Source organism: Ammospiza caudacuta, chromosome 6 (genome assembly GCF_027887145.1).
Source record: "Ammospiza caudacuta isolate bAmmCau1 chromosome 6, bAmmCau1.pri, whole genome shotgun sequence".
Taxonomy (NCBI): domain Eukaryota; kingdom Metazoa; phylum Chordata; class Aves; order Passeriformes; family Passerellidae; genus Ammospiza; species Ammospiza caudacuta.
The window spans coordinates 29874870-29902549 of NC_080598.1; the positions used below are offsets into that span (position 1 = coordinate 29874870).

The 27680-nt window shown below is 41.7% G+C and overlaps 1 protein-coding gene across 2 annotated transcripts; it reads left to right on the forward strand.

The window, feature by feature from the left end:
* CAPN3 (calpain 3) lies at positions 1-27261 on the forward strand. 2 transcript variants are annotated; one of them, XM_058806730.1, is made up of 24 exons: positions 1-569; positions 6270-6339; positions 6799-6917; positions 7506-7639; positions 8035-8203; positions 8796-8936; positions 11290-11373; positions 11756-11841; positions 12415-12492; positions 12941-13101; positions 13644-13813; positions 14443-14454; positions 15615-15823; positions 16342-16387; positions 17379-17393; positions 18494-18595; positions 19930-20007; positions 20692-20749; positions 21341-21405; positions 22438-22506; positions 23073-23151; positions 24657-24773; positions 25236-25294; positions 25908-27261. In XM_058806730.1, exons 1-24 carry the CDS (start codon positions 279-281, stop codon positions 25932-25934), a joined length of 2439 nt encoding a protein of 812 aa, XP_058662713.1. In that variant the 5' UTR covers positions 1-278; the 3' UTR covers positions 25935-27261. The 2 variants fall into 2 exon arrangements, with proteins under 2 accessions (XP_058662713.1, XP_058662712.1); XM_058806729.1 differs by lacking the exons at positions 1-569; positions 6270-6339; positions 6799-6917; ... (7 more) ...; positions 17379-17393; positions 18494-18595 and having other exon boundaries at positions 13737-13813; positions 14443-14525; positions 16342-16378.
* Positions 27262-27680: the final 419 nt, after the last annotated feature.

Consider the following 27680-nt stretch of genomic DNA (forward strand, 5'->3'; position numbering starts at 1 on the left):
GACAGCACACACACACGCCATGGATACAACTCAGATACAGGAGTGAGCCAACTGATCATCTTGTCCCACATCAAGCAACAAATTCCAATTTCTGATGACAAAATATGGTCCTTTAGGAGGATGAAAAACCACATGGAATTTTCTGGCTTGCAAATTTGACTAGAAGGCTTTCAACAGACAGAGAAGACGGTTTGCACAGCGACTTCCTCTTTTCTGAAATTTCCTTCCAGTTTGCAAGATCCTGCTGTCTTTCAGCATTTGCTGTCAGCCTGACTCCCATGCCGACCGCCATAAATGCAGTGGTGGCTCAGCAAACAGCTGCTGGGTCAGTCCCCAGCAGCACTGCTGGCACTACGGAGGGGGCAGGAGGGGGCACAGGGGGAATTTATTCTGCCATTATAAGTCGCAATCAGCCCATTATCCACGTAAAGGAGAAGACATATGAAGAGCTTCACAAGAAGTGCCTCGAGAAAAACATTCTCTATGAAGATCCTGATTTCCCCCCAAATGAGTCATCCCTTTTCTACAGCCAGAAAAGCCCTGTCAAGTTTGAATGGAAAAGACCACGCGTAAGTAACATGTTTGCTGATTGCCTTTTTCTGTAAATTGAAGTATACACCCTGAGCTTACTTTTTGGCAGAAATTGTGTGTTGGAGAGGCAGGTGGAATAAACTGGAAATATATTTCCTTAGAGCTCTCCTGGGCTCTAAGGATAACTAGCTAGGGCTGTGAAAGCTTAGACAATGTCTATACAATGACTAAAATACAATAGAACAGCAGCAACAAAGGAGATGGAATGAAATGTTTAGAAGGAGATATGGGGAATTTCATTTTCTTCTTGCATGGTTTGCCTGGGATTTTCTTGTCTGAAAGTACAAAAGAAAAATTCTCCTCCTTCTGCAACAAGTTACTGGGTTTGCTGAGACTTAATTTTTTTAACACTACTTTGTTTCACTTAAACTTCTATTTTGGTATTCCGCCATTTTTCTCATGTGTGACAATAAAAGGACAGGTTATGTTATCAAACAGGCTCTTAGTTGTTCCCTGCATTGCTTGTCCCACTTACCATTAATGTGGGTATTCTAAGCACTATGGAGACCCACTCTTGGCTACTAATCCCATTCATTTTCCTATTTTGTGGCTATTCCCCAGCCAGCCTACCTATTCTTTTTAATCTTTTTTTCCCCTATCTCTCTCACTGGCAGAGGACTAACACCACAGTTCCCAGTTGATTCTCCCTCCTACTTCAGGAGGAGTCACACATTTTCCCTGTCATATCTGCTGGGCAGTTGCTCCCCTGCAGCAAGGCAGCCCCTGGGACAGTGCCTTGGCCCTTGCCATCCCTGGTCTGATAGTGAGAGCCTTGTTCTCAGGAGCCTCCACAGCTCCATTTCTTTGGCAGGTTTTGGACACCTCTTTTATATTTGCCATACTTCCCCTGTGCCCAAATCTGTGCTTCAGTGGGAAAGTCAGTGGTGATAGATAAAACTGACCACAGGAGTGTAACTGAATAGCAAAAGATCACGAGGTCTTGTGGGTGGCTCTTACAGAGATGGAGGAAGGCCATGTGCTTCTGTCACAACAACTTGAGCAATGTGGAGGGATCGAAACAAGTCCCCCATCTGCTGTGCCCTGTGCACTTGTCACTTGTGCCCTGTCACTCCTTCATCATCACCATGGCTGCATCAGCCTCTAGAAATGTGTGTGAATGACTTAAATGCAGCCCCAAGTCAGCCGTGTAAAGGGATAGGATTTCCCTTTCGTCTGTTTCCCTGCAGAGGGAAGCAGTACAGCAGTACAGTGGATGAGTGCCAGCATCCTGAAGCAGACAGACTGCAAGTGTCATATTAGAAAGCATCAAAACAAAAGAAATGTACAATGGAACCTCAGACTTGTATGTAACTGTGCAGGCACAGACCAAACCTTTGTTACTGGAAAGGTTCAGACCAGGGTCTTAGTTCCAAAGACATTTCTTTAAGTCACTCATGAAAATGTAACTTTGGACTTACTATTCATGTAGCAGCCACAGGCTGGGGACCATGTAAGACTTAAAATACAAACTTCAAACCCAAAGCTATCTGGGTTTTTTATTTACACAAACAGGAGTAATACTGGGCTAAAGAGTATTTTACTAAGAGGTTAAAGCAATCATTGGAGCACCACATATAGTCCATTGCACAGGCTGTGTTTTGTGATAGTCTGTAAAGGTATGGACAATTTATGTTCCTGTTAAATTGTAATCGTTTTCCCACCCCACTCCCACCCAAAGAAAGAAAATACTTTCGCTTATAAAATTTACTCTTAACTTATAAAGTTGTAATATTAATCACTTTGAAATTCAGGTCAATAGTTGAATGAAACTTGATAATGTAGTCTAAAAGAAAAAAAATACCTCACAGTTCAGAATTCCTGAGAGAATGTCCTAATGTGACCAGTCTAGATCATTTCCCTGTGCCATTTTATGTGCCACATACCTCCAGACAGAGCAAATAAACAAGTGATCTGTGTGCTCTATGATCCCACTTAAAACAGAGGGCTGGGAAATACACAACGTATTCCTGACTCTCTGGCTTCCTGAATCACCTTAGGCACGTCACCTCATCCATTTGTATCAAAGCCCCTCTACCCAGAGGCCAGGTCCTCCTCTGCCACCTCCCAAAATGCTTGTCCTCTGTGTCAGCAAGGGCAGCAAATGCACGAGGACTGGCCTTGTCCCTTACCCAGGGAAGGACAGGTGCTGTGCAGGGCAGCTGGCAGCCCTAGCATGGGGGCAGAAAAAAGGTATTTGTAATTCTACCCAGCTACTGACTGCCACGCCACGACATGAATGCACAGAGAAGATCTCCTAATACTCAATTCAGACAAAAGCCAAGTGAGAGCCCTGAAAGTTCCCCTGAGAAAGGTCTGCAGGACCCAAGGATCCATTCCTCCAGCGTCTCTGTTCAGAGTATGCAGACCATGGTTTAGATACATAGAGAGAAAATTAAATCCCCCTCAGTTAACGCAAAATATTAAATTATTCGCTCACCCACAGCAGGTAAGAGAAGCCCAGAGAGCTGCTTACACCTACAACAGGTCACATCCAGCTCATTGACTGGCTGTGCCTCTCACAACTATGCTGCCAGTGGGAATTTCTCACAGCTGAGAGCAGGATGAGGCTACTGATCTTTGAGAGCTGAGAAAGTCTGTGTTATAGCATAGCACAGAATATTGAGAGGTCCTGCTGCAGTCCTGTATGGATCTAATGACACCAGGGTATTGATAGGAAGGGTCTACTGTGACACTGTGCTTTCAAATGCACCATTGTATTCTCCTCACTCACAGCCAAGTCACAACATAACCACCACATTCAATGACTTCCCTATGATGATCCTCTCCATAGCCAGAAAATCACCAGGAGGAGCTTTTTTTCATAATGAATACAAATAAAATCCAGTCAACAAACTACTGGATTTTGCTTGGAATGAAAATTAATCAGTCAGATCATCTAGTGCACACATGTGAATCTGTTTGAATTTAGTCATCACAAAATGTCTGCCTGTGCAGGTCATGCCACAAAGCAAAGATGGAAGTTAGTGCCACCAAGGCAGAACTTTCAGAAGAAGATAATCCAACTCAGAAGCTCTAAAAGCAGCTTGGTGTCTGACATTGAGCTGTGCCTTGAAGTGCACAGCACAGACATTTAAAAGCATGGTCTAGACTACAAGAGACCAAGAGACAATGACGCTACAAATTGTCTTAGGCTGAAAAAGATCCTTCCTCTGTTTGATAGGATCAGTTTAGGGAATTTACTTAGAATGTCACAGTTTATTAATGGCAGTTTTTAAAGGAATTAATGCCTTTTGCTGCAGCAGTATAAGCTGGCTGGCAGATTTCTTCCTGATACAGAAGAAAAGCCAATGAAAATGTAACAAAGGTCAAATGCCATTTTTAGTTGCATGCTGCCTCTGCATTTTCCAGGGCTCCCTTCCAACTGACTTGTAAGTAATCTCTTCCCAGAATGCAGCATGCACCACTACAAGGTTTTCCTGGGATTCTTTCTTTTCTTTGCAATGAAGTTACAGTCTGAACTGGATCAACCCAGTGCAACACAAAGCTCCTTTGGGTAGTACCGAGGCAGTCTGAGGCACTTAGATCAGAGGAGACTCTTTTAAAAGATGAATCATTGCCTCAGTGAAGTGCAGCCTGTTGGGATTCTCTGTGATAATTCGACCTAAGAGATGAAGAGCAATCTCTTGCTCAGCCAGGAAGACTGGAAGGACAGACCTGCCACCAGGATCTTGACACCTGGTCATCTCGCTCTGCTGACTGAGTACTTCAGCCTTGGTAAACCTTAATACCCTTTCTCTGTAACTTCAGCTGTACTCAGCAAACTAGTGTAGCTGGAGATGAACTAAGGAAACACAAATTAAAATCATACCCACAGTGTGCTATACATACCTGGACCGCATAAAGAAAGACAAGAAAAGCATTTCTGTCACAGCTAAACCATGCCACATGACAATTGCATGATTCTTTCCTTTGCATTCCTTTACCAAGCATCCTACAAAACAAATGACCCCAAGATGCAATAAATCCCTCTGAGTAACACATCGCTGTACATTTAATATTTGGAAACAACTAGGTGGCACCTGACTACTTTCAACTGAAGCACAGCATGTTGGATTTCAAAGCTAGTTACAATAAGAGCAAGATAGAGTCAAAATACAATAATAGAGTTGGAAAAAACACAAACCAAAAACCTTGCATGTAAGACCTGTTTTCAGCAGAGCACCACAGCAATATAAGGAAGAATATGTTCAAAAAGACAAGTGAGTGGAGAAAAGCATGAAGGCATCTCAAACATCTGTTTTGACAGAACTGGACCTCAACAGCTGACCAAGGCCCAAAATAACAGGACAATCCCACCATTCCTTCCCTCAAGGAAAGTAAAGTGCATGCAGGGATTGGTGGTAGAGTGGGTGGCAGAAGCTGATCTCTCTGTCTGGCTATATGACTAATCCAAATGCTTACATCAAAGCAACTCTTCTGGTAACTGTGAAGGAGAAAAGAAGCGAGTTTGAGCCAAGCAAACTGATGATATTAATAAGAAGCTTTTGACTATAGAGGTAGCATCAGCTGCCTGTGTATGCTGCCACACAAGCAATTGTCAATTGTTTGTTCTGTCTCCTTCCCACTCTTGTCCTAACATTTTTCAATAAATTGGGCTCTTGGACTATACTTTGTCTTCTTCCGAATTTGCAGCTGCTCAGGACGGTGCTCCTCAGGTTGCAATATCTTTCTTTCCTTACCCTCATAAGACATGTGTCCAGAAGTTGTTTCTTCTTATTCTTCTCCATACCAAGTATTTGAGTATGACAAATGGGATAAAGCAGGGACATTTTTCACTCTGTAGGACAGGTTATAGCCACTACTTTCCTTGGTTTTCCTCTGTCTGGTTTTCCACAGTCTTTGTTCATTATAGAAAAGGGCTATGTAAGCCTGCAATTGTCCCACCTCACTTGCTGCATTTTGTCTTCCCTCCCTGCAGAAATGTCTTTATCATTTATACATGTATAGCATCTTGTACCCACTCTGTTGTAGTATACATACAGACAAACCCAATACATTGTGCAATGCGCAGAATGAAAGGAGACCTTCCTGTCCTTGGAGACAGAATATATCCAAACACATTTTTGAATGCAGCATTGTCAATTAAATACTAAAACGTGAGGGAAAGAACAAAATCTCTTAACCAGCAACTGATTATTTCTTGTAATTAAACATCTGATCCTCTAATTTTAAGAAGGAGTAATGCTGGGGTTCATTCCCAATGAAACACATTCTTCAACCCTTTCAATGCCCCAACATGCCAGTTACTACAAATTGGACATAAGATCATTTTAAAATAATTTAGTCTGATCACCTGATGGTTTTTTCATCTACTTTTTCTCCTGCTCCCTCCAATGTTTTGTTTTTTCATAATTGTGCAGAAAAAAATATTTTCCCCAATTCTTCTCCTTTCAGTGTGTTTACACATTTCAGTATAGAGGGAGCACCCCAGGCTCAATATTAGACCCTGTAGGTGCATGGAGAAAGCTCTGACTGGAGTCTGGAACATCCAGAGTCAAAACATTTTCATAGTGAAACTCTGCAGATGACAACTGTGAGAGAGGTTTTGATACCACAAGCTATCCTATAGGAAAATGTTCTAAAACTGACTTTACTTCTGTGCTAAACAGGCGTCATTATGGACACTTTTTGCTCATCCATCTGTTTCTGTTTTGCAGGAAATCTGTGAGAATCCACGGTTTATTATTGGTGGAGCCAACAGAACAGATATCTGCCAAGGAGAATTAGGTATGAAATTCGTACTTCAATTGCACTTTTTAAAGTCTACATCATGGTACAGCTCTCCATTAATTTTCTTTCATTTCTAAGGTGATATCTGAAATTCTCTGTCTCACTGATTCCTTTGCTCTGTAGCAAATTGTTGACATCTGCTTAGTAGCAATCTAGGCAAGAACTTTTAGTGAAAGTTTCACATGCCACAGGGAATTCTTAATGCAGGTATCAGTGTTTATCAGATTTTAAGCTTTTTCCAAAGTACATGGAATATCGTCTATTTAGCCTGTGTGTACCCAGTCATGAACAATGCCCATGAGCATTTCTAGAGCACAAAAAGATAAAGTGCTAAAGTACTGCAAAACACAGACAATCATACTCCACTGAGAATTAACGTCATTTGCAATATCTCAGGTTTTCCTTTTCTAGTTGCTCTCTCACTTCATTTTGTCTGCTGCTTCTGCTCATTCACAGGTAACTGCTGGTTTCTGGCTGCCATTGCTTGCCTGACACTGAATAAAAAACTACTCTGTAGAGTCATTCCTCATGACCAGTCCTTTATACAAAACTATGCTGGAATCTTTCACTTCCAGGTGAGTCGCTCCGTCTAGTGGTGAGCATATGCATTTACCCAAAGCTCAGCTCTTAGCACGCTCTTCTCTCTTTCCCCACCCTTTGGAATCATGAGTGACAGAAGGGAGGAAAAAGGATTGAATTGCCTCACCCCAAACTGTTCCATCAGGGCAGTCACAGCAGGGCCAGCCAATAAAAGCGATTAGGGAGCATTAGCCCAGCAAGGAAGCATTTGCAGATTGCAGTGTCCTGGGTGTAAGGAGTAGCAACAGGAGCCTGCTCCTGCCTCACTGCTCAGATGCAGCGCTGCAGCTAGACGGACACACGGGCACTTGGCAAGAGCAGCTGCTTTTAGGCACACCAGTTCTCGAACAACTTCTTATTCAGAAAAGATTGACTGCTTTCCGCATTTCCTTTGGTTCTCTTAAGGAGCTTTATGCCCAGAGGAATTCAATACAGCTGCCTCCTTCACAGTAGCCGTCAGTTTTGGCCACATTATGAAGTGTATTTCCATATTTCTCCTCTCTCAGCCTGACTTTTCAGCCAAGCTTCCTCTCCCTGCACCAAGTCGATCCAGTTGTTGTTTTTTTCTGTTTGCCTTTGAGCAGTTCTGGCGCTATGGAGACTGGGTGGATGTCGTCATCGATGACTGCTTACCCACCTACAACAACCAGCTGGTCTTTACCAAGTCCTCCCAGCGCAACGAGTTCTGGAGCGCCCTCCTGGAAAAGGCCTATGCAAAGTAAAGCGAGCGGCGGGGCTGTGCCGGGCTCCCCAGCGCCGCTCCCTCTGCTGGGGCGGTGCTTGCACCACTGCGTACACAGAGAATACACCTGGATATACCAATGCCTTTTCCCGTGCCTTGGAGCTGGAGATGGGTTAAAGTGTATTTTCTAAGAAGTTTTGCTACTCATTCAGAAATCTACATTTGATTTTCAGCATATCTTTCTTTTCTTTTTCCCCTGTGTGTGCAGGTGGCATGTTTTAGAAGTTCTAAATTGTGAGTTACCAGACAGATGGGTTGTGGGGTTTTAGTATGTGTGTTTGCAGAGCTGTAGTTATACACACAAGTTGGATATAAATACATAGGTAGGTATCTATCCCTGTGTAAAACATCTCTTTTTATCTCTTTTCAAGACTCCATGGGTCATATGAAGCTTTGAAGGGAGGCAACACCACTGAAGCCATGGAGGATTTCACTGGAGGAGTCACAGAGTTCTACGAGATAAAGGATGCCCCTAAAGATATCTATAAAATCATGAAACATGCCATTGACAGAGGATCCCTCATGGCCAGTTCCATTGATGTGAGTCCATATGAACTTTGCAGATAAGAAATGACAGAGGAGAGAGACCTCTCCATTCGTAACCAAATATATACCACCTTTGGAACTGCTTGGTTTAGGCCACATAGAAAACATCCATTTCTAGGAGATGGAGTAATCCCCCCTAGAGATCCATTAGCAAACAGTGAGTACCAAAAGGGAAATAAACAGAAGAAGAACATGGAGGTGGAAAGAACAGGTACAATCAGCAAAATCAGTACCCCTTCCCCCTCAAGACCCTAAGTCAATGAAATAGGTTAGTATGAGGATGCTGCAACTCTGTTAAGACACAAATCTTCATGTCAAAGATCTTAAGTGTGCCGATTAACATTTTATTGTCCACATGGCTTCAGACTGTCTTCACTTATTGTGGTGAAAAAATTTTAGAAAAAAGAAATTTATAAGTTAAAAAACTAGTACTTTATGGAGTACCATATTTCAGTAAAGGTGGGAGAACCGTGCTATTGATCACTGTAGATAAGTATGGACATAATGAGGGAAAAGAGAAGTAATCTGGGCTATCTTTTACCATTCATCTTCCTCCATGATACTTTTCTCCCATTCTCTGTGCCAGGATGACCTAGGCTTTTCTTATGGATCAGCTCCTCGGAGCAATATTGGGGAACTGATTGCTCGAATGGTGAAGAATCAAGAAAATGCACAGATGACTCAGTCCACTGCAGACTACCAGGGCATCGAGGAGAGGCCAGCCTGGGTATGTCTTCTAAACAGTTGATTTCAGAATGCTTTTATCTACAAACTGTTAGAAAAACATATCACCTATGTTTTTCAATCCTTCTTTGGTTTCACAGAATAACACTAATGAAATGTTCTTATGGATGCTGTTTGATGTGCGTGTTGAAAGACTTGAGTGCTTTCCAGCACAGTGACTGATACCAGGGGGCTTCACGGATACTGAGGCATTAAAGGGCTGTTGGCTTGTGACACAGGCTTATAATTTGCAGAACAAGAAATTTATTAGTGGATTTTATCAAGTCTCTTGCTTGAATAGGGTGGAGAGTATGAAAAAACTAAAATACTAGAATAGAATAAGATCCTTGAGTGTGCATGGAATGTCACAGAAAGAAAAAGCAAGCTCTGCATAGCTCTCGCTCAAGGCAAAAAAATCTCTTGGTGAACTTATTTTGAGACAGAGTCCTCTACCCATTAATAGAGGAGAACCTGCTCTAGGGACACTTTTTTTTTTTAATTACTGCAAACAAAGTCCTCATTAAAAATGCCCAAAAACAAGGAAAAGAAAAAGTATTTGGAGTTTTATATGTGTGATGAAATACAAAGTAACTCCAGCATATCCACATAAGTATCTAGCAAAATAGAGGGTTGTTAAAACCCCCTAAGAAAAAATATCCCATACTGGACAACTTAGAAGCTTTCAAATCTGTAGAGGGACACTGCTGCCTTTTCTGTGTCAGGCAGCTGTCATACCTTGCCCTTTAAGGAGCTGCATTTCCATGACAATGAAATTACATCTCTTGTTTTACAGGGGTGTAGGGAAGGGTGGAGAAAAACAAAACAAAACCAAAGAAAAATCGTCCACAATTACATCACTCAAAACTTTTGGTTGTGCAAACTTTCTTCTGCATTTGCAGCTGAAATAGCTGATTTTTTTCTCTTCTGGCATCCATATTTAGCTCTTCCTAAAAGACTGAAATGGTGTCATTCTTTGGGAAAGACCAGTATGACTATCTTGTTTTGCAAGCATGGCTGCCCAAACCTCCCATGACTGGGGGGAGAATTTCCTCCTCAGTGACTGTCTGCTAAAAGAAGATTGCAAAACTCTTTCTACACTTGTTGCTCCAGCAGCTGTTGTGCTGCTGATTATTACATATTCCTGAACCATCACCAGGGAAAAAAATCAGGGCTCTCAATGGAAAGAGGCAGATGAAACACTTCCAAAACCTGGACTTTGAGAAGTTGTCCAGGTCAGCAGAAGTTAATGTTCTTAAATAGAAAGAAGAGAAAAGGGTTCTGACAAGTGATGATGGCAACAACTAGAGAAGAAATTAAGAAAAAAGGAAATAGGTGTGAGGTTATAGTATGAAAACAGAATCAAGGGAAAAGAAACCAAATAGATGCTGAAGTGAAATAATGGAAAACAATTGCAACATCCAGGAAATATTTGGATGAGATCCTCCCTGTGCAAGCTGAGAACATTTCAGGGTCCAGCCCTGCCTTTTTCATGCCATTAGATGTGTCAAGAAGGGGTGGCAGAGTTACTGACAGGACTTTGCAGGCATCTCTCAGCAACAGACATAAAGAAGGAGGAGAAGTTTTGCTCTTGGTCCACGTGCACGTGGCAGGGTCTACCCCTCTTACCAATACTGGAGATCTCTCATATAAGCACAGCAGGCTGTGTGCATCTGCCATCCTGCTGCCAATTCCAGAGCTCACAGATACACAAGTAAAAATCCATCAGACACACTAAAAGCTGATGACTAAGACAGCAAATATATTTACACCTGAGCAACACAGCTATGCCCTTCCTGAAAGTTAGATGCAATAAGATAGTATCAGTTAGCCGGCACAGTGTATTAAACACATTGTTTAAATGTCATTGTGATAAGATAGCAGCCATGTGGAAAGATGAAAGTATTCTAGGTGTTGATTTGCTCTGATTTTTAACCAGTTCATGTGTAGTAACCTTACAGAGCCATACAAGAACATACCATCCTAGAAAAGGCTGAACAGTCCTTCTAATACAAAAAACTAATTATTTGATTAAGCATGCTATATCCTGCCATGTTCCAAGTGCAAAAAGCAATAGTCTACACAAAAGGGAAAAAGACACCAGAAAATGTCCTTTCAAATTGATATTACCGACTTTTTCCATTTTTAGTTCATACTTCACTCCTTTCTAACTATCAACATGAATTCTATGGGCGCTTAGCTTGACTGCTTTGACAAACACAAAGAGGAGAACAAGGCAAAAAATCCAGTCAGCCGAACGGTGTTTCCCTCCCTGTGAAAGCCCTGGGTGGCAGCACCTGCCCTCGAGCAAGCAGCTGAGCTTTTTGTGAGTCGCACGGGTGTTTCTCTCTGTCCGACAGACCATAATGCCGATGCAGTACGAGACTCGGATGTCCTGCGGGCTCGTCAAGGGGCACGCCTACTCCGTGACGGCCGTGGAAGAGGTACGTGCCCCGCTCCCCCCTCCAGCTGTGCGCAGCTGCAGCCGCTGCTGGCCTGGCCCTACGCACGGCAGCAAAGCCATGAGAGGCATGAAAAGCGAAACGAATTATGAGCCAAGGAAACAAAACTATATTCAAATAAGTTAAAGTCTTGTGGACAAAGAAACCTGTCCAAGTTTTGGCTCACTTGGGCAACACCCAGTTGGGCAAAGGTGGCCACAGGCAGCCACCTCCTGGTCTTACAGCCTTCCCACAGCCACCCCAAGAAGATCAGGCTGGGGTGTGGCCCAGAAAAGCACCATCACTGAAAGGTGTGGTGACAGGCTGAACATTTCCTTTTGAACCAACTCTCAGTCTATTCTTGTTGCCTTCTTTTTTCAATTAGACAGTATTTAAAGGGGAAAAAATACGTCTGGTAAGGCTGAGAAACCCCTGGGGCCAGGTGGAATGGAATGGAGCCTGGAGTGACAAGTGAGTAAAACAGAGCTTAGCTTCGCATGATTTGAAAAAGAAGTTGCAGCTTTATTTGTGTTTATGCAGCTTTTGCATAATCCTAATATTCAGTGATGAGGTATCTCAATTGTCTTTGAATTTTGAAGTTCATTGAGTGCTTAGCTGAAGCTGTAAATAAGAAAAGAACACCTAATAAGATGTTAAGAGAGGCTTTAATAAATGGAAATTAGGTTATGAAAGAACTGAATGAAGCAAGATGTCAGTGTTTTCCTTAAAGGAATTTCAATAGGTACGCCAGCATTGATAATCTGCAAACACCTTTTTCTTCAAGCTAAGTAAAATTAACACAGTTCAGCAGATGTTTGAGAGCTAATAAGAGGAATTCTAAGAGGAAGGCTGAGAGAAGTAGAACAATTGCTTCTTTTGTTGGGCATATAGAGAATATCATTGAGAACAAGTTGTTACAAGGCTTACAAATTATGTGGAGGTAGCAAGATGACTCTTGATTTTTCACTCTATGAGCCGAAAGTGTAGAAACTATAATGAAAACTGTATTGCAAAGCCTAAGCTAACTTGCTTACTCCTTTGAAGGTCAGAGGTGTGGGACTCTGTTAACGAAGAAGAGAAAATCCGCCTGCAGCACAAGGTTGTGGAGGATGGGGAGTTCTGGTGAGAGCATCAGTTTCTCTAGGAAATATGCAATCATAGCAAAAATGAATGCCACTGCACTACTACCAATCTACTAAAACCATTGCAGTGATCTCTGCTCCCCTTCATATTCCCAATAAGCCCTGCTCTGTGATCCTCTCATTTTCCCACCAGAGATTATTCAGTGCCATCAGCACAGTCTTTGTAATTATGCTACACTTCCACAAGCTCTCCATCACCCTTCCTACTTAGCATCCTGTCAGCTCAGTTTCCCTGAGTTTGGAGCTGTACCTGTGGTAACTCACCAACCAGCAGACCAAGAGCATTTGGAAAACATGGCACTCCCATTGCAAACTTGTCCCAGTACTGACAGTGCTATTGGGCACCGTCTTCCACCTCCCCAGGGTCTTTCAGACAACCGCCAACCATGTAAATGCATTTGGGTTCAATTTCCCCTCAATTCCTCCAGGATATCATTTCAAGATTTCATGAGGCACTTCACCAAGCTTGAGATCTGTAACCTCACACCTGATGCTCTGGAAGTGGATAAATTCCAGACCTGGACCGTGTCAGTTAATGAAGGACGCTGGGTGAGAGGCTGCTCAGCTGGAGGCTGCCGCAATTATCCAGGTGAGCAAAGGGTCTTCAGGGATACAGACTCTTGATGGGGACTAGGTTAGGCTAAGTCATACCACAACCTAGTTAGTGCTCAGCCACAGGAAAAGCCTTGCTTTCTCAGTGGACAAGGCATGCAATTGGTTGCTGGTCATCTACTGTCACTATGCTGTAACAGAACATGGTAAGACCAAAAGGCAGCCCTGGCAAAGATAAATCATTGTTCAAGTACTTCACAGTGCCCCAAGTAAAAGGGATGAATTTCACCCTAAAGTTAGATTTCACTTGGGAAATTCACTTTTGTGGATTAGGGATAGCTTTAGGGACTTAGGAGGTTTATCAGATGACAGTTCTCCATATATCCTCTTTTGCAATGCAATTGTTAGAATTAAGTAACAGCCATAATATGTAAAAAAAACCATGTATGTCTCAGCCCAATTGCAACCTTTCCCTCAGGAGCCATAGGCAGGGAACTTAAAAGTTCCCTTTGATCATGAGCATCATTAGAAGACTGAAGCTTTACATGTTTTCTTTGGGTTGCTGATGGAATTTCACAGATACGTTTTGGACCAATCCCCAGTATCGCTTGAAGCTTCTGGAGGAAGATGATGATCCTGAGGATGAAGAGGTTATCTGCAGCTTCCTTGTCGCACTCATGCAGAAAAACAGGAGGAAAGAGCGCAAGCTGGGAGCCAACCTGTACACCATTGGCTTTGCCATCTATGAGGTAACAGCTCTAGATTTTGCTCTTTGCACTGTGGTCACAAATCCTGACAGTATGTATTTACCAAGAGAGTCACTGAATCATTCAAGCTGATTACATCAATTGCAATTTTTGCTTTGCAAGGGAGTCAGAAAATCTGAAAGAGAGGAAGGAAATTAAACTCTTCCTAACTCCTCGTACAACAGCAATGTCAGGGTTTACCCATCTATTAAGTAAGATACTTTTTAGGTTTTTATAGTGACCTAATGCCAGATTTTAGTATATTCTTTCACATATATTTTTCAATCTCCCTTTTGTCCTTTCTGAAACTAAGCATTTCATTGGCAGAAGACTGTGAAAAAGGAAACAGACATCCAAGGCTCACAAATAGCAATTAACCTCTGTCCCTGCTATTGACTTGATGAAAAAGTCAATTTACTCAGTCCCTTGCACAACATATTTGGTTCGGATTTTAGCTGATTTCATGTAGAAGTCAAGAAACTTAGAAAGGAAGAGGGAAAGTGCTTATCTGACTAAGGGCATTTTAATTACTGTGTGCTCAGATCTTTAGTTGAATACCCTTCTGTGTGACCTATAAACATGCAGTCTCCCTTTGCAGTTCTGACTGTTTCTTCTCTCTGTTTCTCCCTAAGGTGCCCAAAGAGGTATGCGCAGAACGGAGCCAGAGTGACATCTTGGTGTATACCCACAGCTAGTGTTACTGTAGTGCCCGGCAGTAAGTCAGCAGGAGACTGTCCAGTCAAGTTTGTTTTCAGGGATGTAACAGCAGTAGAACTGCTAACCTTTTCGCTTTGAGTGTTTATTAGTAATATTTTGTGAGTAATTTTTAGTTCCTTCTCACTCGCACCCCATTTTCAATTGGACCCTTTCATCAATGCTTCTTTTCTCTTCTGTGGTGGCCTGGCCATCACTTGCACAGTTGGTCAGAGATCCGGGAAGCAGTGCCTGTGAGGGCTTAGCCTCTGCACTCCATGCAGAACCACCCTAAGCCACTTGCATTTCCTCCTAAACGTAATACAAATGGCCTACATTCTGCAGTCACAGAGTTTTCTCTGTAGTCTTTGAATGGTTTAGAAAATTATGGTATTTTCAGACATTGAAGAAAGCTTATCAAAAGTACACAGATTACATTTTTTCTGAGCCTGACAGTAGCTGAATCATCGGCATCAGAAGTTTTTGCTAACAAGCTCATCTGAAGGCTGTTACCTGGAAAACATAAAGATGACAGTCTGAATGTTGTCTTTGCCAACTATCTTACAGGTGGTTATTTCTGCAAAAAATAGCCCGCAAGTGTATTTAGTCCACAATTCTTGGCTTAATTTTCATATTTGAACTAATGCAATGTTTGATTATCACATTTGTTCAGCAGATACAGAACTCATGTTTTGTCTAGACAAGGACATGTTTATGCTGAAAGCACCTTCACTTTACCACTCTGCATGTAGGAGTTTGCTTACACTATTCCTGGCCATGCACCCTCCAAGGAAAGTGGCTGAGCTTTGGTTACACACAACCCAGCATCTAGAAAAAGAGTCAGATACAAGTGCCTACACAGCAGAAGTCAGCCACACAATCTGCAGGTGGGCACTGGAGCAGCCCTCAGAAGCCAACTAGACACAGTCAGTGGCAACTCAAAGGTGACAGACTCTGTACCTGCCACCAGCTACCACCAGTCCTCAGCTCCCTGCTTGCTAAGCTGCTGCTTCCTATGTTTTCTGTCCCAGCCATGCACCACCCGCATGGCAACCCACCTGGGCAATGGGCAAGACTTCCTTGAAGACAAATGGACTCATTTGTTCTGCAGATGCATGGGACTAAGCACCACTTGCAGAAGGACTTTTTCCTCTACAATGCCTCCAAAGCTAGAAGTAAGACCTACATAAACATGCGAGAAATCTCTGAGCGCTTCCGGTTACCTCCCAGTGAGTATGTCATCATCCCATCGACATATGACCCCCACCAGGAGGGAGAATTCATCCTCAGGGTCTTCTCAGAGAAAAGAAGTCTTTCAGAGTAAGTTGCAGAGCCATTTATTTGGCCATATAGGTGGAGTGACCTCACTAGTCAGCTACAGTCATGTTATCAGTTTGCTACACCCTGCTTTTTATTTTGTTAACCTCATTAGAAACTCCAGGCTGCAAACTAATTTCCACAAGCTTACTTTATAAATTAACAAGAACCTGCTTTGAATTGTCTTTGGAGAAACTTACTGCTTGCAGGATATCCTCTGCAAACTAACCATTAGGCATTTACTAAGGCCAAAGAACTTCTGTTTTACTTCCAGTTCACTGTTATAAAGGCTCTTTACAGGAGTAAGCTAGGTGGCAGCTGTCCTGGAAAAGGTACTTGGGATGTTCAGCTCAAACTGGGAAAAAACTGCTCCTAAAGCCTGCAGCTGTAATGCTGGAAGCCAGCCCGCACCACTGGCTGCTTGAAAAGTTTGAGTGGCTGCTTAAAAACCACCTAAAGAAACAAGCAACTTTGGGAACAGTCACTTTCCTGATTTTTTTTATTTTCTGCTTCCTACTTAGGGAGGTTGAAAACATGATTGAGGCAGAACGTCCATTGGTAAGTACTGTCCTGGTCCTCTTTTGTGTATAGGAGTAGAGAGGAGAGGAACATGATACCTAGGGAAACCGACAGCAGGAAATCATTTGCAGCTACATGACAGAACCTTTACCAAATTCTTATCTTTTTTCTCATTAAGATACATCTGTTGACACTTGATTTATATATGCTACTTTCCGAACTTGATTCACACCAAAACGCTTTTGCAAATTTGAAATCTGGTCTTGGCATAAAGAAGCTGGATGCTAAGCATTGTTTTTGTCTCCATCAATGGAGATTATCCATTTACCAAGGGAGGCCTAGCTCTGTGCCCTGACATACTTTCTTTGTGAAATTGGTGTCTCATCTAATAAAGAAAAAACTACCTTATTTTGAAGTACCTGCTTTCTGAAAAGGGATCCTAAGAGCACTCTGATTCAAAATAGCATCCAAGGCAAATTCTAACTCTTCCCTCTGGAGATTTTTACACATCTTTGTGGGAATATACTAGAGCAAACAATACAATAAGTCTTGAAAAAAAAATCAACGGAAATGCTGTTGCACAGAATTGAGCGCCATCAAAATTTGCTCAGAAATGTTCCCTTTCTGTTTGCTGTCATAGTGAAAAACAACTGTCCAGATGTGAGGGAATTAAATTGTCCCTTCAGATATCGTTGATCTATGGGCATAGAAGTTCAATCTCCCCGACACTAGCAGGTTGGGAAAAAGAAAAGGAATACTCAGAACTAAAGAGATTTTATTCAAGCAGACAAAGCCCCAGATGAGATGAGACACAGTTTTATTATGGTTTCTGCAATGTGTTTCCTTCAGTATGCCATTTCTTGGTGGGTGCATGTTCCCTCATTTTTAGTGATTTGAAAGCTCTATAAATATAGGAAATGGGAAAATTTGTATGAGTATAGGAACTGGAAAAATAAACATGAGAAAGGGGGAAAAAAAAGTTTGCCTTCAGCGCTGCATAATCTGATCAAGCACTTTTTAATTTTGTCTCTTCACACAGAAGAAAAAGGGCAAGGTAGGTACCTGTGCAATGTGCTAAGTGCCAGCAAGGCAAAAAGCATGTGCAATGCATGAGCAGGGACAGAGTTCCCTGCTATTATAATTTTCTCTGTCTGGAAATTGACCTAGTTAATGAAGGGTGCTGGATACGAGGCCATCTGCATGCAACAAAGATTTTGTCTTCCTACTTGAGATTCTAATGAAATAGCATTAGCATCATATACCCCTCTCACTCAAAGGGGTGGTGAAAGGGTAACAAACTATTCAGCTCAGTCCTCTGGGTTGCTCGAACTGTTCCTCCTCCCTGCCCCTCCAGAGGCAACCTGACACCCCTTGCTAGTGAAAAGCACCCCTTCTCCAGACATGTGCCCTCACACTTGCTCTCCACCAGCTAGTGCAGCGGCCACTCCTCTTTCCTGAAGTTTCTGCTCACCAAAGTCTTGTGTTCTGTTTTTGATTTGGCACAACACATTTTGGACCTTGAAAATGTAAGTAGATATTTTAATCCCAAGAGAGGCTGATTGTAATTAATACTCTAGAGTAATACATTCACATCATGTAGCAGTTTTTTCCTTCTTTTAAATGCACCAAAGCAGAACAATTGCAAATGGCTGCTTACTGCTGAGTGCTTCAAGAGTCAGTACAGATAAAGAACATATGCTTCACATAACTAACAAGCTCCTACACAAATAACTCCTTTTCTGGGTACTATGTACATTTGGTTTGTTTTCAGTGCTACTGTCCTTGAGGAGCAAGTTCATCAGTTTGTGTGATGAGAATCTGGGAGGCTTATTTTGCTTACAAACAAGGGGAAGAACCACACACAAAAAAACCCAAAAACAAACAAACAAAAAAACAAAAAACAAAAAACAAAAAAAAAAACCCCAAAAAAACAGAAAACAAAACCAAACCCAAAAACCAACTAAAACACCAAAACCAAAACAAAACCACACAAAGAAACACCAAAAAAAACAACAAACCAAACAGATTCAATGACTGTCTTTCAAGAGCAGGAGTTGTTGCTGCATGTATTTCCACAGAATGCTTGTAACCAAATATTTTCCTTTCCACTATTTCTCCTGTAATTTCCACTTCTCTTTTGCTCTCTTCTTCTAGCCTATCATCTTCGTTTCTGACAGAGCAAACAGCAATAAGGAGCTGACAGCAGATGAAAATGCTGGCAAAGATGGTGAAAAAACCCAAGCAGATAAGAAAAAGGTTTCTGCAGCAAGTGGCAGAGGGGGAAATAGGGCTTGGTCTGGCTAGCATGAAAGAGTGGCTGAGGAGAGCACAGGAATGGGGCAAAGAGGTGCCCTGAGATACTAAACAGCTTCTCATCAAATCTTTACATGACTCTCATCTGGTTTGTGTGGATCTAATGAGCACAAGCACAGAGAGACTGTCCCTTCAGGTATTTAACAGCTCTACAGGAGGATTTAGTTGCTTGAAAAATCTCCTGGTTGCTCTCTCACACAAGAATCCTGGTTGTGAGAGATTCCTTTCCCACATTTAGCTCACCCCTGCTCAGCCCCCTGAGGTGGTACCGCTTTAGAAGGGCACATGCACAAACTGCACCCAAGGGGCTGCAGAAGCTCCTGGCAATGACCACAGCCTCTTCTGCTACAAACACACACCTCTGTCCTAGTCCTTGTTGGCCAGAGGATGAAGGACAGGTAAACCCAGGAGCTCCAGCTCCCCTCTCTTCTCCCTCGCTACCAGGGAGGAGGAAAACAGAGTAGCAAATTCAGAATTTATTCCTGCAGGTGGGTGAGACACAACACGTCTAACAGCCAGATCCCACATCCAGGCTTGTGGCATCTGGGGGCATGGCTGGATCATCTGCTTACAGGGAGGGTGCTGCATGACTGCTAGAGCATGCAGGGGGTGAAGTGAAAACCAATCTAAACTTTCCTCTGCATTTAGACAAAGGAAAACAAGAAATAAGCCAAGAAATCCACTTTGTTACCTATAACTTTCATTTCTCTTTTCAGTATCAGCTTCAGAGTTCAGGGTTGCATTTTCCATGTGTCTGAGAAAGCCTCATGTTCCTTGTTTTCCTCTGTCTCATATGCTATTTGTCTTCAGCAAGGGCCCCTCCCCCTCATCGTAAAGAGCTCTCACATGGTCATTTATTGCCTATAGAGCAGCTGTCAGGCAGATGCTGTGTCCTTGCCCGTGGCAGGGGGGCTTGAACAAGATAATCTTTAAGGTCTCTTTCAACCAAAACCATTCTTTGAATCTCTGATAAGCCCCTTCTGCTCCAAACTTCTCTTTGGCAATATTTTGGAACAAAAATTTAGAGGATAACTACCAGTGTTATTTAGGCACCTTCAAATAGAAGAGAAAACAATGGGATGAAGTTAAATACGTGGCAGTTTTAAGGAAGAGAATTAACAAAACCATAGGGAAAGAAGTGGGAGGACAACCCATTCCTCCAAAGGCCTCCAGATTCACTAAGATGATCCCTCACACAAGGGTAAATGAGCCATCCAGGCCCTTTTTCTTTTCCACTGGGCTCAGGATGTATCTCTTCTTTGCTTGTCTTTTTTCAGCGTTCTTCAACAAAAGCTCATGAGGAGAGTGAAGAGCAAAAACAGTTCAGGAATATTTTCCGACAGATTGCAGGGGATGTAAGTATGCAATCAATCCCTGTCTCTGCCCTCAAAGCAGCCTGGCCACAACAGCCCCTAAATCAACTATTCCATAGATTCAAAACATTGAATATCAAAATTTCCTTTGAATTTCCTCCCATCAAATTCTCTTTGTGATTTTGAGATAAGTAAAATCAAATAAAACCCCCATTAAGTACACAGCTATCCTCATATGTATGTATAAACTATTCTCACCGTGTCTGAGGGAGTCTTACTTAAATTCAGCTTTTTTTCTCCTATCTCCTACAAGATGCTGTTTTGCACAGCAAGTATAAACAAGTTAGAAATGAATGCCCTCTGGTATATGCTTAACAAGGGAAGTTAAAGATAAAAACAGATCAAAGAACTGCATAAATCAAGTGGCTGCATATGGGATACAGGAATTTTCTGATTTTACTATTTTACTTATAGACTGGCTTGAAATTACCAGTCATTCTTCTAGTTGTAGTTTAATGAGCACTGTATGGTAACTTCAGGTCTACCTTGTACCTAAGCCTCAGGAAAGGGCTGGACTAATGTTCACATGAAGTAGAATGCCCTCTGGTTTGAAACATGTATATGTCTAATTGGAAAGTGACCAAAGTCTTATAGCATATTCAGCCATAAAATTGTTTTTCGTAAAGAATTCTTTAACTAATGATATTCTCACCACATTTCCAACAGGACATGGAGATCAATGCTGAGGAACTTAGGAATGTTCTCAATAATGTCGTAAAAAAACGTGAGTTTGAGCATGTTTTTTACTAACCCTGGACAAAGAAATCTGTGACAGAGCATAACTCCCCTCCCCAAATTTCTAAAAATTATTGATGTTTTCAAACTCAGAAATTTCCTAGTTACATTTCCATGGACAATGCATCTGAGACTTTCACAAGCTGAACTTTTCACAGAGATTATCTCTACAGGTTGTTAGTACTGATAATGTAGAAATGAGCAGATGCATTCATTGGAATTACCACTGGGACAATAATGCAATTCTCACAGTCTGCAAATGCCCTTTAAAAATTTCTAGTGGAGAGGCAAACATTTCTCCCTGTTTAGCAAACTTTAACCAACAGACCCTGGACTTCCTTAGTAATTTAGGAATTAGTTTAGAGTTTTTCAGAGTTTTTTATTGTATGTAACAAATCAAGAAAAGTAAATCTAATTCACAGGCAGTAACATTACTGAGTCTTTTCAGATTTCTCTACCACTCATTTCTTACAGGACAAAGGAAGTAGATTTGGCTTTTACTTTGATTAGAGTTACACTTGAGAGGAAAATCATTTGCTGATTTGCATTATTTGTGTTCACCTGGCATCATTTGTTTCAGATAAGGACCTAAGGTCAGAAGGGTTTGAATTGGAATCCTGCCGCAGCATGATTGCTTTAATGGATGTATCCTTTCCTGGTGAAAAGGGACTGCTTGAAACCACTCGAGTTCACCACTTCTCACCACCATGCCATTTAGTAAGCCAGGGAAACAAAACAGCAAATTGTATTCCGTGGTCAAATAAAAAAGCACTCCTGGTTTGGCACATCTTAATTCCAGCCATCTCAATGTTAATATAATTGGCAGAGAAAGATGTCCCCAAAAAGAAAACTACAGAATAAATCAGTCAGTGTGACATTCTTCTTTAGGTATCAGACACTGGCCACATTAGGTACTAAAGCATGATTTTTTCATTATTATATATTTCAAATAAAGTCAACATAACTATAGATCTTGCCAATAAATTTGCTATATTTATCTCTTTAAGTTTGTAATGTATCACATATTCTACAGTGCTCAGCTTGCAATGCAGGCAGAACTTGTCTGGAACAAGTGCAATAAAACACACTATAAGATGCCATGTGGTTACCTCCGCTACAACCACCCTAGGCTTTCCAGTTTGAGATAACACAATTTTCAGAGAATGTAAGTGCATTCAAATATAACAGAACAAAAGTGTAACTACAACCCACAGCCATAATGGTTGGAGCCTAAACACATTTTTGAAAAGAGCTTTAGTCAACATTTTGCTTATTTCTTAATTCATTTTAAGCAAGGCAGAAAGAGATCCATGCCAGAGTAAAGCTCAGTTGTCTTAAAAAGCATTAGGCGAGCTTCACATTTGGAGGTATTTCAGAGGATCCCACTAAAGCATCCTACTCGTGCACTTTTAGAATAATTCCAGAGGCAAAGCTGTGTCCTGTACCAGAAGTTTGCTTCTACACAAAGTAGAAGTAGTACTTCACACTCCTGAAACACTATGCTATACACAATAACCAAAACGTTTACAAATGTTTTACTGCAAAGGTGAATCAACTCTTTATGCTGAGGAGATCTCCAACCCAGTTTTACATTCATCATTTTACCAGTAATTGCAGACTTAATTAATTTTATCCTAAAAGTATTGTGGGTTTTTTACCTGAATGTTTGCGTCACAGACAGATGGCTCAGGGAAGATAAACTTTGATGAATTTCGACATCTCTGGGACAAGATTAAAAGCTGGCAGGTATTGCTGGTATCTTCACAGCTCCTCTTCACAGCTTCTGCAGTGCAAGTGTTCTACAGAAAAACTAGAACTCTCCACATATGTTCCATCAAGAAGAAAAGCTAAAAAATAATTGTGAATTAGCTTCAAAAATGAAAAGTAATGTCTCTCCTCATCCTACTTCACAGGCTAAGCAAATAGCCTGAATATCCCATGTACAGCCTTCCCCCATGAGAGTAGCACAGAGGCATACAAATTAAAGGAGGAGAATGATGGGAACTAGAATCAGGCCTCAATAATAGCTTAATTAGGGCAATCAAGAGGGAGGATTACCAGCATAAACTCAAGTCAAACAAGGAGAGTCTCAAGGGGAGAGTTTTTTTGGCTTTCCAGAAATTGGATCTAAATTATTTTACTTTGCAACTGAGAGGAAACAGTTATTATATATATTGCTAGCAATGGCAATATAAGGCACATGGCAAAGCCTCCAAGTGCCTGAGGCACATGCCCCACATCCACTCAGTGAGTGCATTCAAGAGCAGTAAAAGTTTTTATTACTGTTTTCTGTGGTTTTTTTCTTTTTCCAGAAAATTTTCAAGCGCTATGACACAGATCATTCAGGAACCATTAACAGCTATGAGATGCGCAACGCAGTCAACGATGCAGGTACTGTCCCTTGTGCAGTGCCCACAGCTGAAGAAACTTGGTTTTGTTTTGGTGCATCACAGGGTGAGATCACTGAACACTGTGCTGCCTTTTAAAGACAGATCGTAGAGAAATGAGAAAATATTTTTTCCCCCAGCAGAGCTTCTCAAATATCCAAATGGCAAGACTTGTATATCTTGCCAGCCAAAAAGATCTCTTCAGCTCCTCTTTAATGCAACGAGTGATGCTTTGCTGCCTTAAGGATGTCCTACTCAGGGTCCTGCTATTCAGGGAGACCAGGGAGTGCTGAAGGCATTTATTCTCATTTAAGCTCTGGATTCTATACATTTGTCTAAGTAAAAACAAAGAACAGTGGAAAACCTTCAACCTAAGTGTACAGGCCCTGAAACTGGGATGGAGCAGGTCTATGTCCAAGTGTGCATTACGGGCAATTGGGTGGGCATTTCTTAAGTCATGTTAATGTTTCTTCCATACTGAGCCACTGTGGGATCAGTCTCTTCTATCTGCACAATGATAAGAAAGTATTTTTGCAAAACTTGCAGTTAATGAAATTCATTCTGATAAGAGGGACTTTGGACTTTTCCTGCTTGTCTCAGACACACCAGTATGCTTCTTCCCCTGGGGAGCAGGCCTCTCCCCACAAAAGGTCTCTAAGGGAGTGAGACAACCACTTTGATCAGAAAATCTGTAGTATCACTATTCAACTAGTTGGGATGATTTCAGTGACGCCTTTTTTTCAGTAGTATTTTGGCAGGTCAAGGAACAGAAACAAATGGCTACCTTGTACTTTACAAAACCTCAGTGATTCTGGAGTCCTTTGCTGAAGACAAAATTACACCTGGATTTGGACTCCTGCTGTGGTAGAAATATGGGTCATTTTTATTTTTCAGGTTTCTGTTCTCACCAGGGAAGTTGTCATTGTAAAAAGAGAAAATACTTAAATACCTCCTGCCCTGACTTTAGAACTGAGAACATTTCAGAGCCTTACAGCACATAAGCTGTGCATGACCTTGCATTTAGCCAATAAACAGCTGTACCCAAACCATGACAGACCTTTTCAAGGCACAGCACAGGCTGCAGCATTCAGTGCCAAAGTTCAGTCCTACCACACCAAGAAGTTGCCTCCTTGTCTATTTTCTGACCACTGCTTAATTGTGTTTTTATAGCAACTTCCTCTTGCATTTCTGTCACCAGCTTTAGCTGATTTGCTTTCAGCAGGCCCAGCTGAGTCATCAGGCCTTCTGGGGCTACAGCTCTCCTCTTCACACTTACAGCCTGAGGTAACTCACGTGCTAAGAGCCCTCTCACAGCATTGCTCCTGGCTTGGGAAGGCAGCTGGACACACTGAAGCTCCTTTCAGCTTCACTTGATTTTGTTTAGCAGTTGCAGCAGGACGCTCCAGCCTGGGCCTCAGCTGGGCCAGGGGAGCGCCTGTAGCCCACCCCTCATGGAGCAGTGCCTTCCCCACCCGAGGCCCAGCTGTGCCCGTTTTTGCTTCACTGCAGGGTTTCGGCTGAACAACCAGCTCTACGACATCATCACCATGCGCTACGCCGACAAGAACATGAACATTGATTTTGACAGCTTCATCTGCTGCTTCGTGCGCCTGGACGCCATGTTCCGTGAGTGGCTACTCCGGTCCCAGGGCACTGCCTCCCCTCCTGCCCCCAAACACAGCCCTGGATCCATGGAACGGACTGGGTTGAAAAGGATCTCAAGGATGATCTGGTTCCAACTCCCCTGCTGTGAGCAGGGACACCTTGCACTGGACCAGATTGCTCAGAGCCCCATCATACAGCAAAGTTTGTTCACAGCACTACTGCCTTTATGTAGTGTGTTAATTATTACAGACATGTTCTTAGGGAATCTAAGATGACAAGTTGTCTCACACAAACACAGAAGAAACCACTGTGTTTCTCCTTGAATTGACTAAGGAAAAACACAGGAGAAAGTGACCCCACAAGTGAAGACCTGTACAAGTTGGCATTTCACAATGGGAGCGCTGTTTGATTTCCTGTCTGGGAATCATCTTTACTCACACAGTAACCTAATCTACCCCCCATATTTTTGTTTCCTTACTTTAGGGGCATTCCACGCCTTTGACAAAGATGGAGATGGCATCATTAAGCTCAATGTCCTGGAGGTAAACTGCTTTATGAGAGTATGTCTAACACAATGTCACAATACTAAATTTTAATTGTATTAATCATTGCACATGTTTTCAAGGGAGAATTCTATGAATAGAGAATTGCCACCCAATTGGCAAGAAACCCCAAAACCTCCTAAAATTTTGCTACCAATTTTGCATGGAAAACATCCATGATCTGCCAACAACAGTTGCTCTGTAAGACTCCAGTTGGTGCTGAAGGGCATGGCTGCAGTCTCTTCATATCATCTTTAAAGTCCATAAAAAATTTTTGAGATTTTTTTTATGAGGCAATTAAGATCAAACACAGTGATATGGTATTAAATGATAATGGGCTTAGCATAGTTCTTTACCTTTAAAAAAATCTTGTTAAGAAGAATTAGAAAGTTTCAACTTCACGTCCTCTGTTAGGGAGGACATTAAAAACACCCATCACTTTTTGCAGTGGAAGGAGAAATAGGAGTAGGAGCAAGAGACTCAAGAAAATTCCCTACTGCCACTCCATGCTAAGTGACAGCAAGCAGCTGCCTTCCAGCTAGAGATGGTGGTGTCTTCACACAATTTGTGGGAGGACACCAACAACTCATCCATCCTTTAACTCTTCTTTCAGTGGCTGCAGCTCACACTGTATGCATAACACCAGAGCCAGTGGCCACCTCTCAAGATCACACTGAAGATTTCAAGGACTAGCACCATTCATCCCAAGGGCAATTCCTAATAATGTCATTCACTCCTCAAGATGAACAGCACATGGGAAGAAGCCCTTGGAAAAAGAGACAACCACACTGTAGTGGACAGCACAGTACGCATATTTCCTAACTACTTTTATAGCATCCTGACATTTTTCCTTTGGGCAACAAAGATTAATTTATTAATGACTGAATTAAGCTTTGTCTGCATGGTGAAGACATGGAGAATACAAAATTGTTCTGCTTGTGCTGACAACTGGAAAGATCTTCCCTCAAGTGAGGTGAAACTGGGACTGTATCTAACTATGAAAGTCAAAGGTGTTTACTACTACCTTGTAATTGGTCATTAACTCTTTGTCCTGCTCTTGGTATTATCCTTTCATCTCTTTGTAATGTTTACTGAATAATTCACATGAGATTGTGCTAATTGCATTAATATTATGCAACCCAATGACTCAGTTACAGATTTGGCTGTGCAGGTTGGATCTCTGCTATGTAGAAATGGGAGAGTAGGGCACAGCAGACTGCAATACCAGAGTACAGCTTGATGTAATGCCTCAGCAGAAGTACCAGAACTGAGCAATTGGCTCTCATTATTAGTACTTATCCTGATTACAGATGTGGACATTGTAAATGTTTTTCATTGTAACTGCATTCCCCATAATATTGAGAAACTTATTTGCCATTTGAGGCAGACAACCTCTTATACATACAAATTTATATATCTACACACATGTATTTCCCCTACTGCAGGTCCTATTTCCCAACACTAGCATGCATGTCTTTATTGCAAGAGGTGACTTGTAGGAGAATCTATGTCAGCATGACCACTTTGGGAATATTATTCCAATTGGCAAGTACAATTAGTTTAATGGAATCAAAAATAAAACCAACTGGATTTTGGCCTAGGCTTTTTGGTCTTATTCTGAAAGAACAGATGAAGATGAAATATTGAGCACTCTTCCATCATTTTCCTGAATATAGAGCAGCTTTTGGAGTTTATGGCAAGTGTGAAATTAGCTTAATATCTCAAATATTTGCCTGTTTATTCCTTGAATACATTAAAAAAGGAAAAAAAAAAGGCACTTGAGAGGTTCCCTTGCTACCAGCTTAAAGGATAACATGTACAATATAAAAAATGGAAGGGCAAACAAAACATGCAAGGAAGACCAGACTTTGCCAGGAGAACCTTTTACTTAGTTGTCTACTGGCAAAAAGTAGCAAAGCAATCCACTAATGTAAAGTAAAAATTAAAAAACAAATTCTAGCATGCACTGAAAGTTATTCCAGTGAGTAGTACATTTAACTGAAAGGTCACTAAGTAGCAGAAAACCTTTTGACTATAAAGTTCTTAGTGTTGTCTTGCACTGTAACTTACTCTGAGAGAGGAAGAAAATCCTATAATTTATCTAAAGAAAAGTTATTCTCCTTCTTAATTCGACTGGTTTTTAACCCAAATAAATTTTAGAATGACTGGAACACCTGGAGCCCTGGCTTCCAGCCATGCCTTACCTCCACAAAGCTATTATTTTCCACACAAGTAGTGCAGAGATGCTCTTGGCTGGGATCTTCAGAGACAAAACAAAATCTATCAGTCAAAAGACCAAAATCAGGATTTTTAATTGGCAACTCAAAACTGGTCCTTATAGTACTGATGACTGAACTACCAACAAGCTCTAGAGAACTTCCCTTGC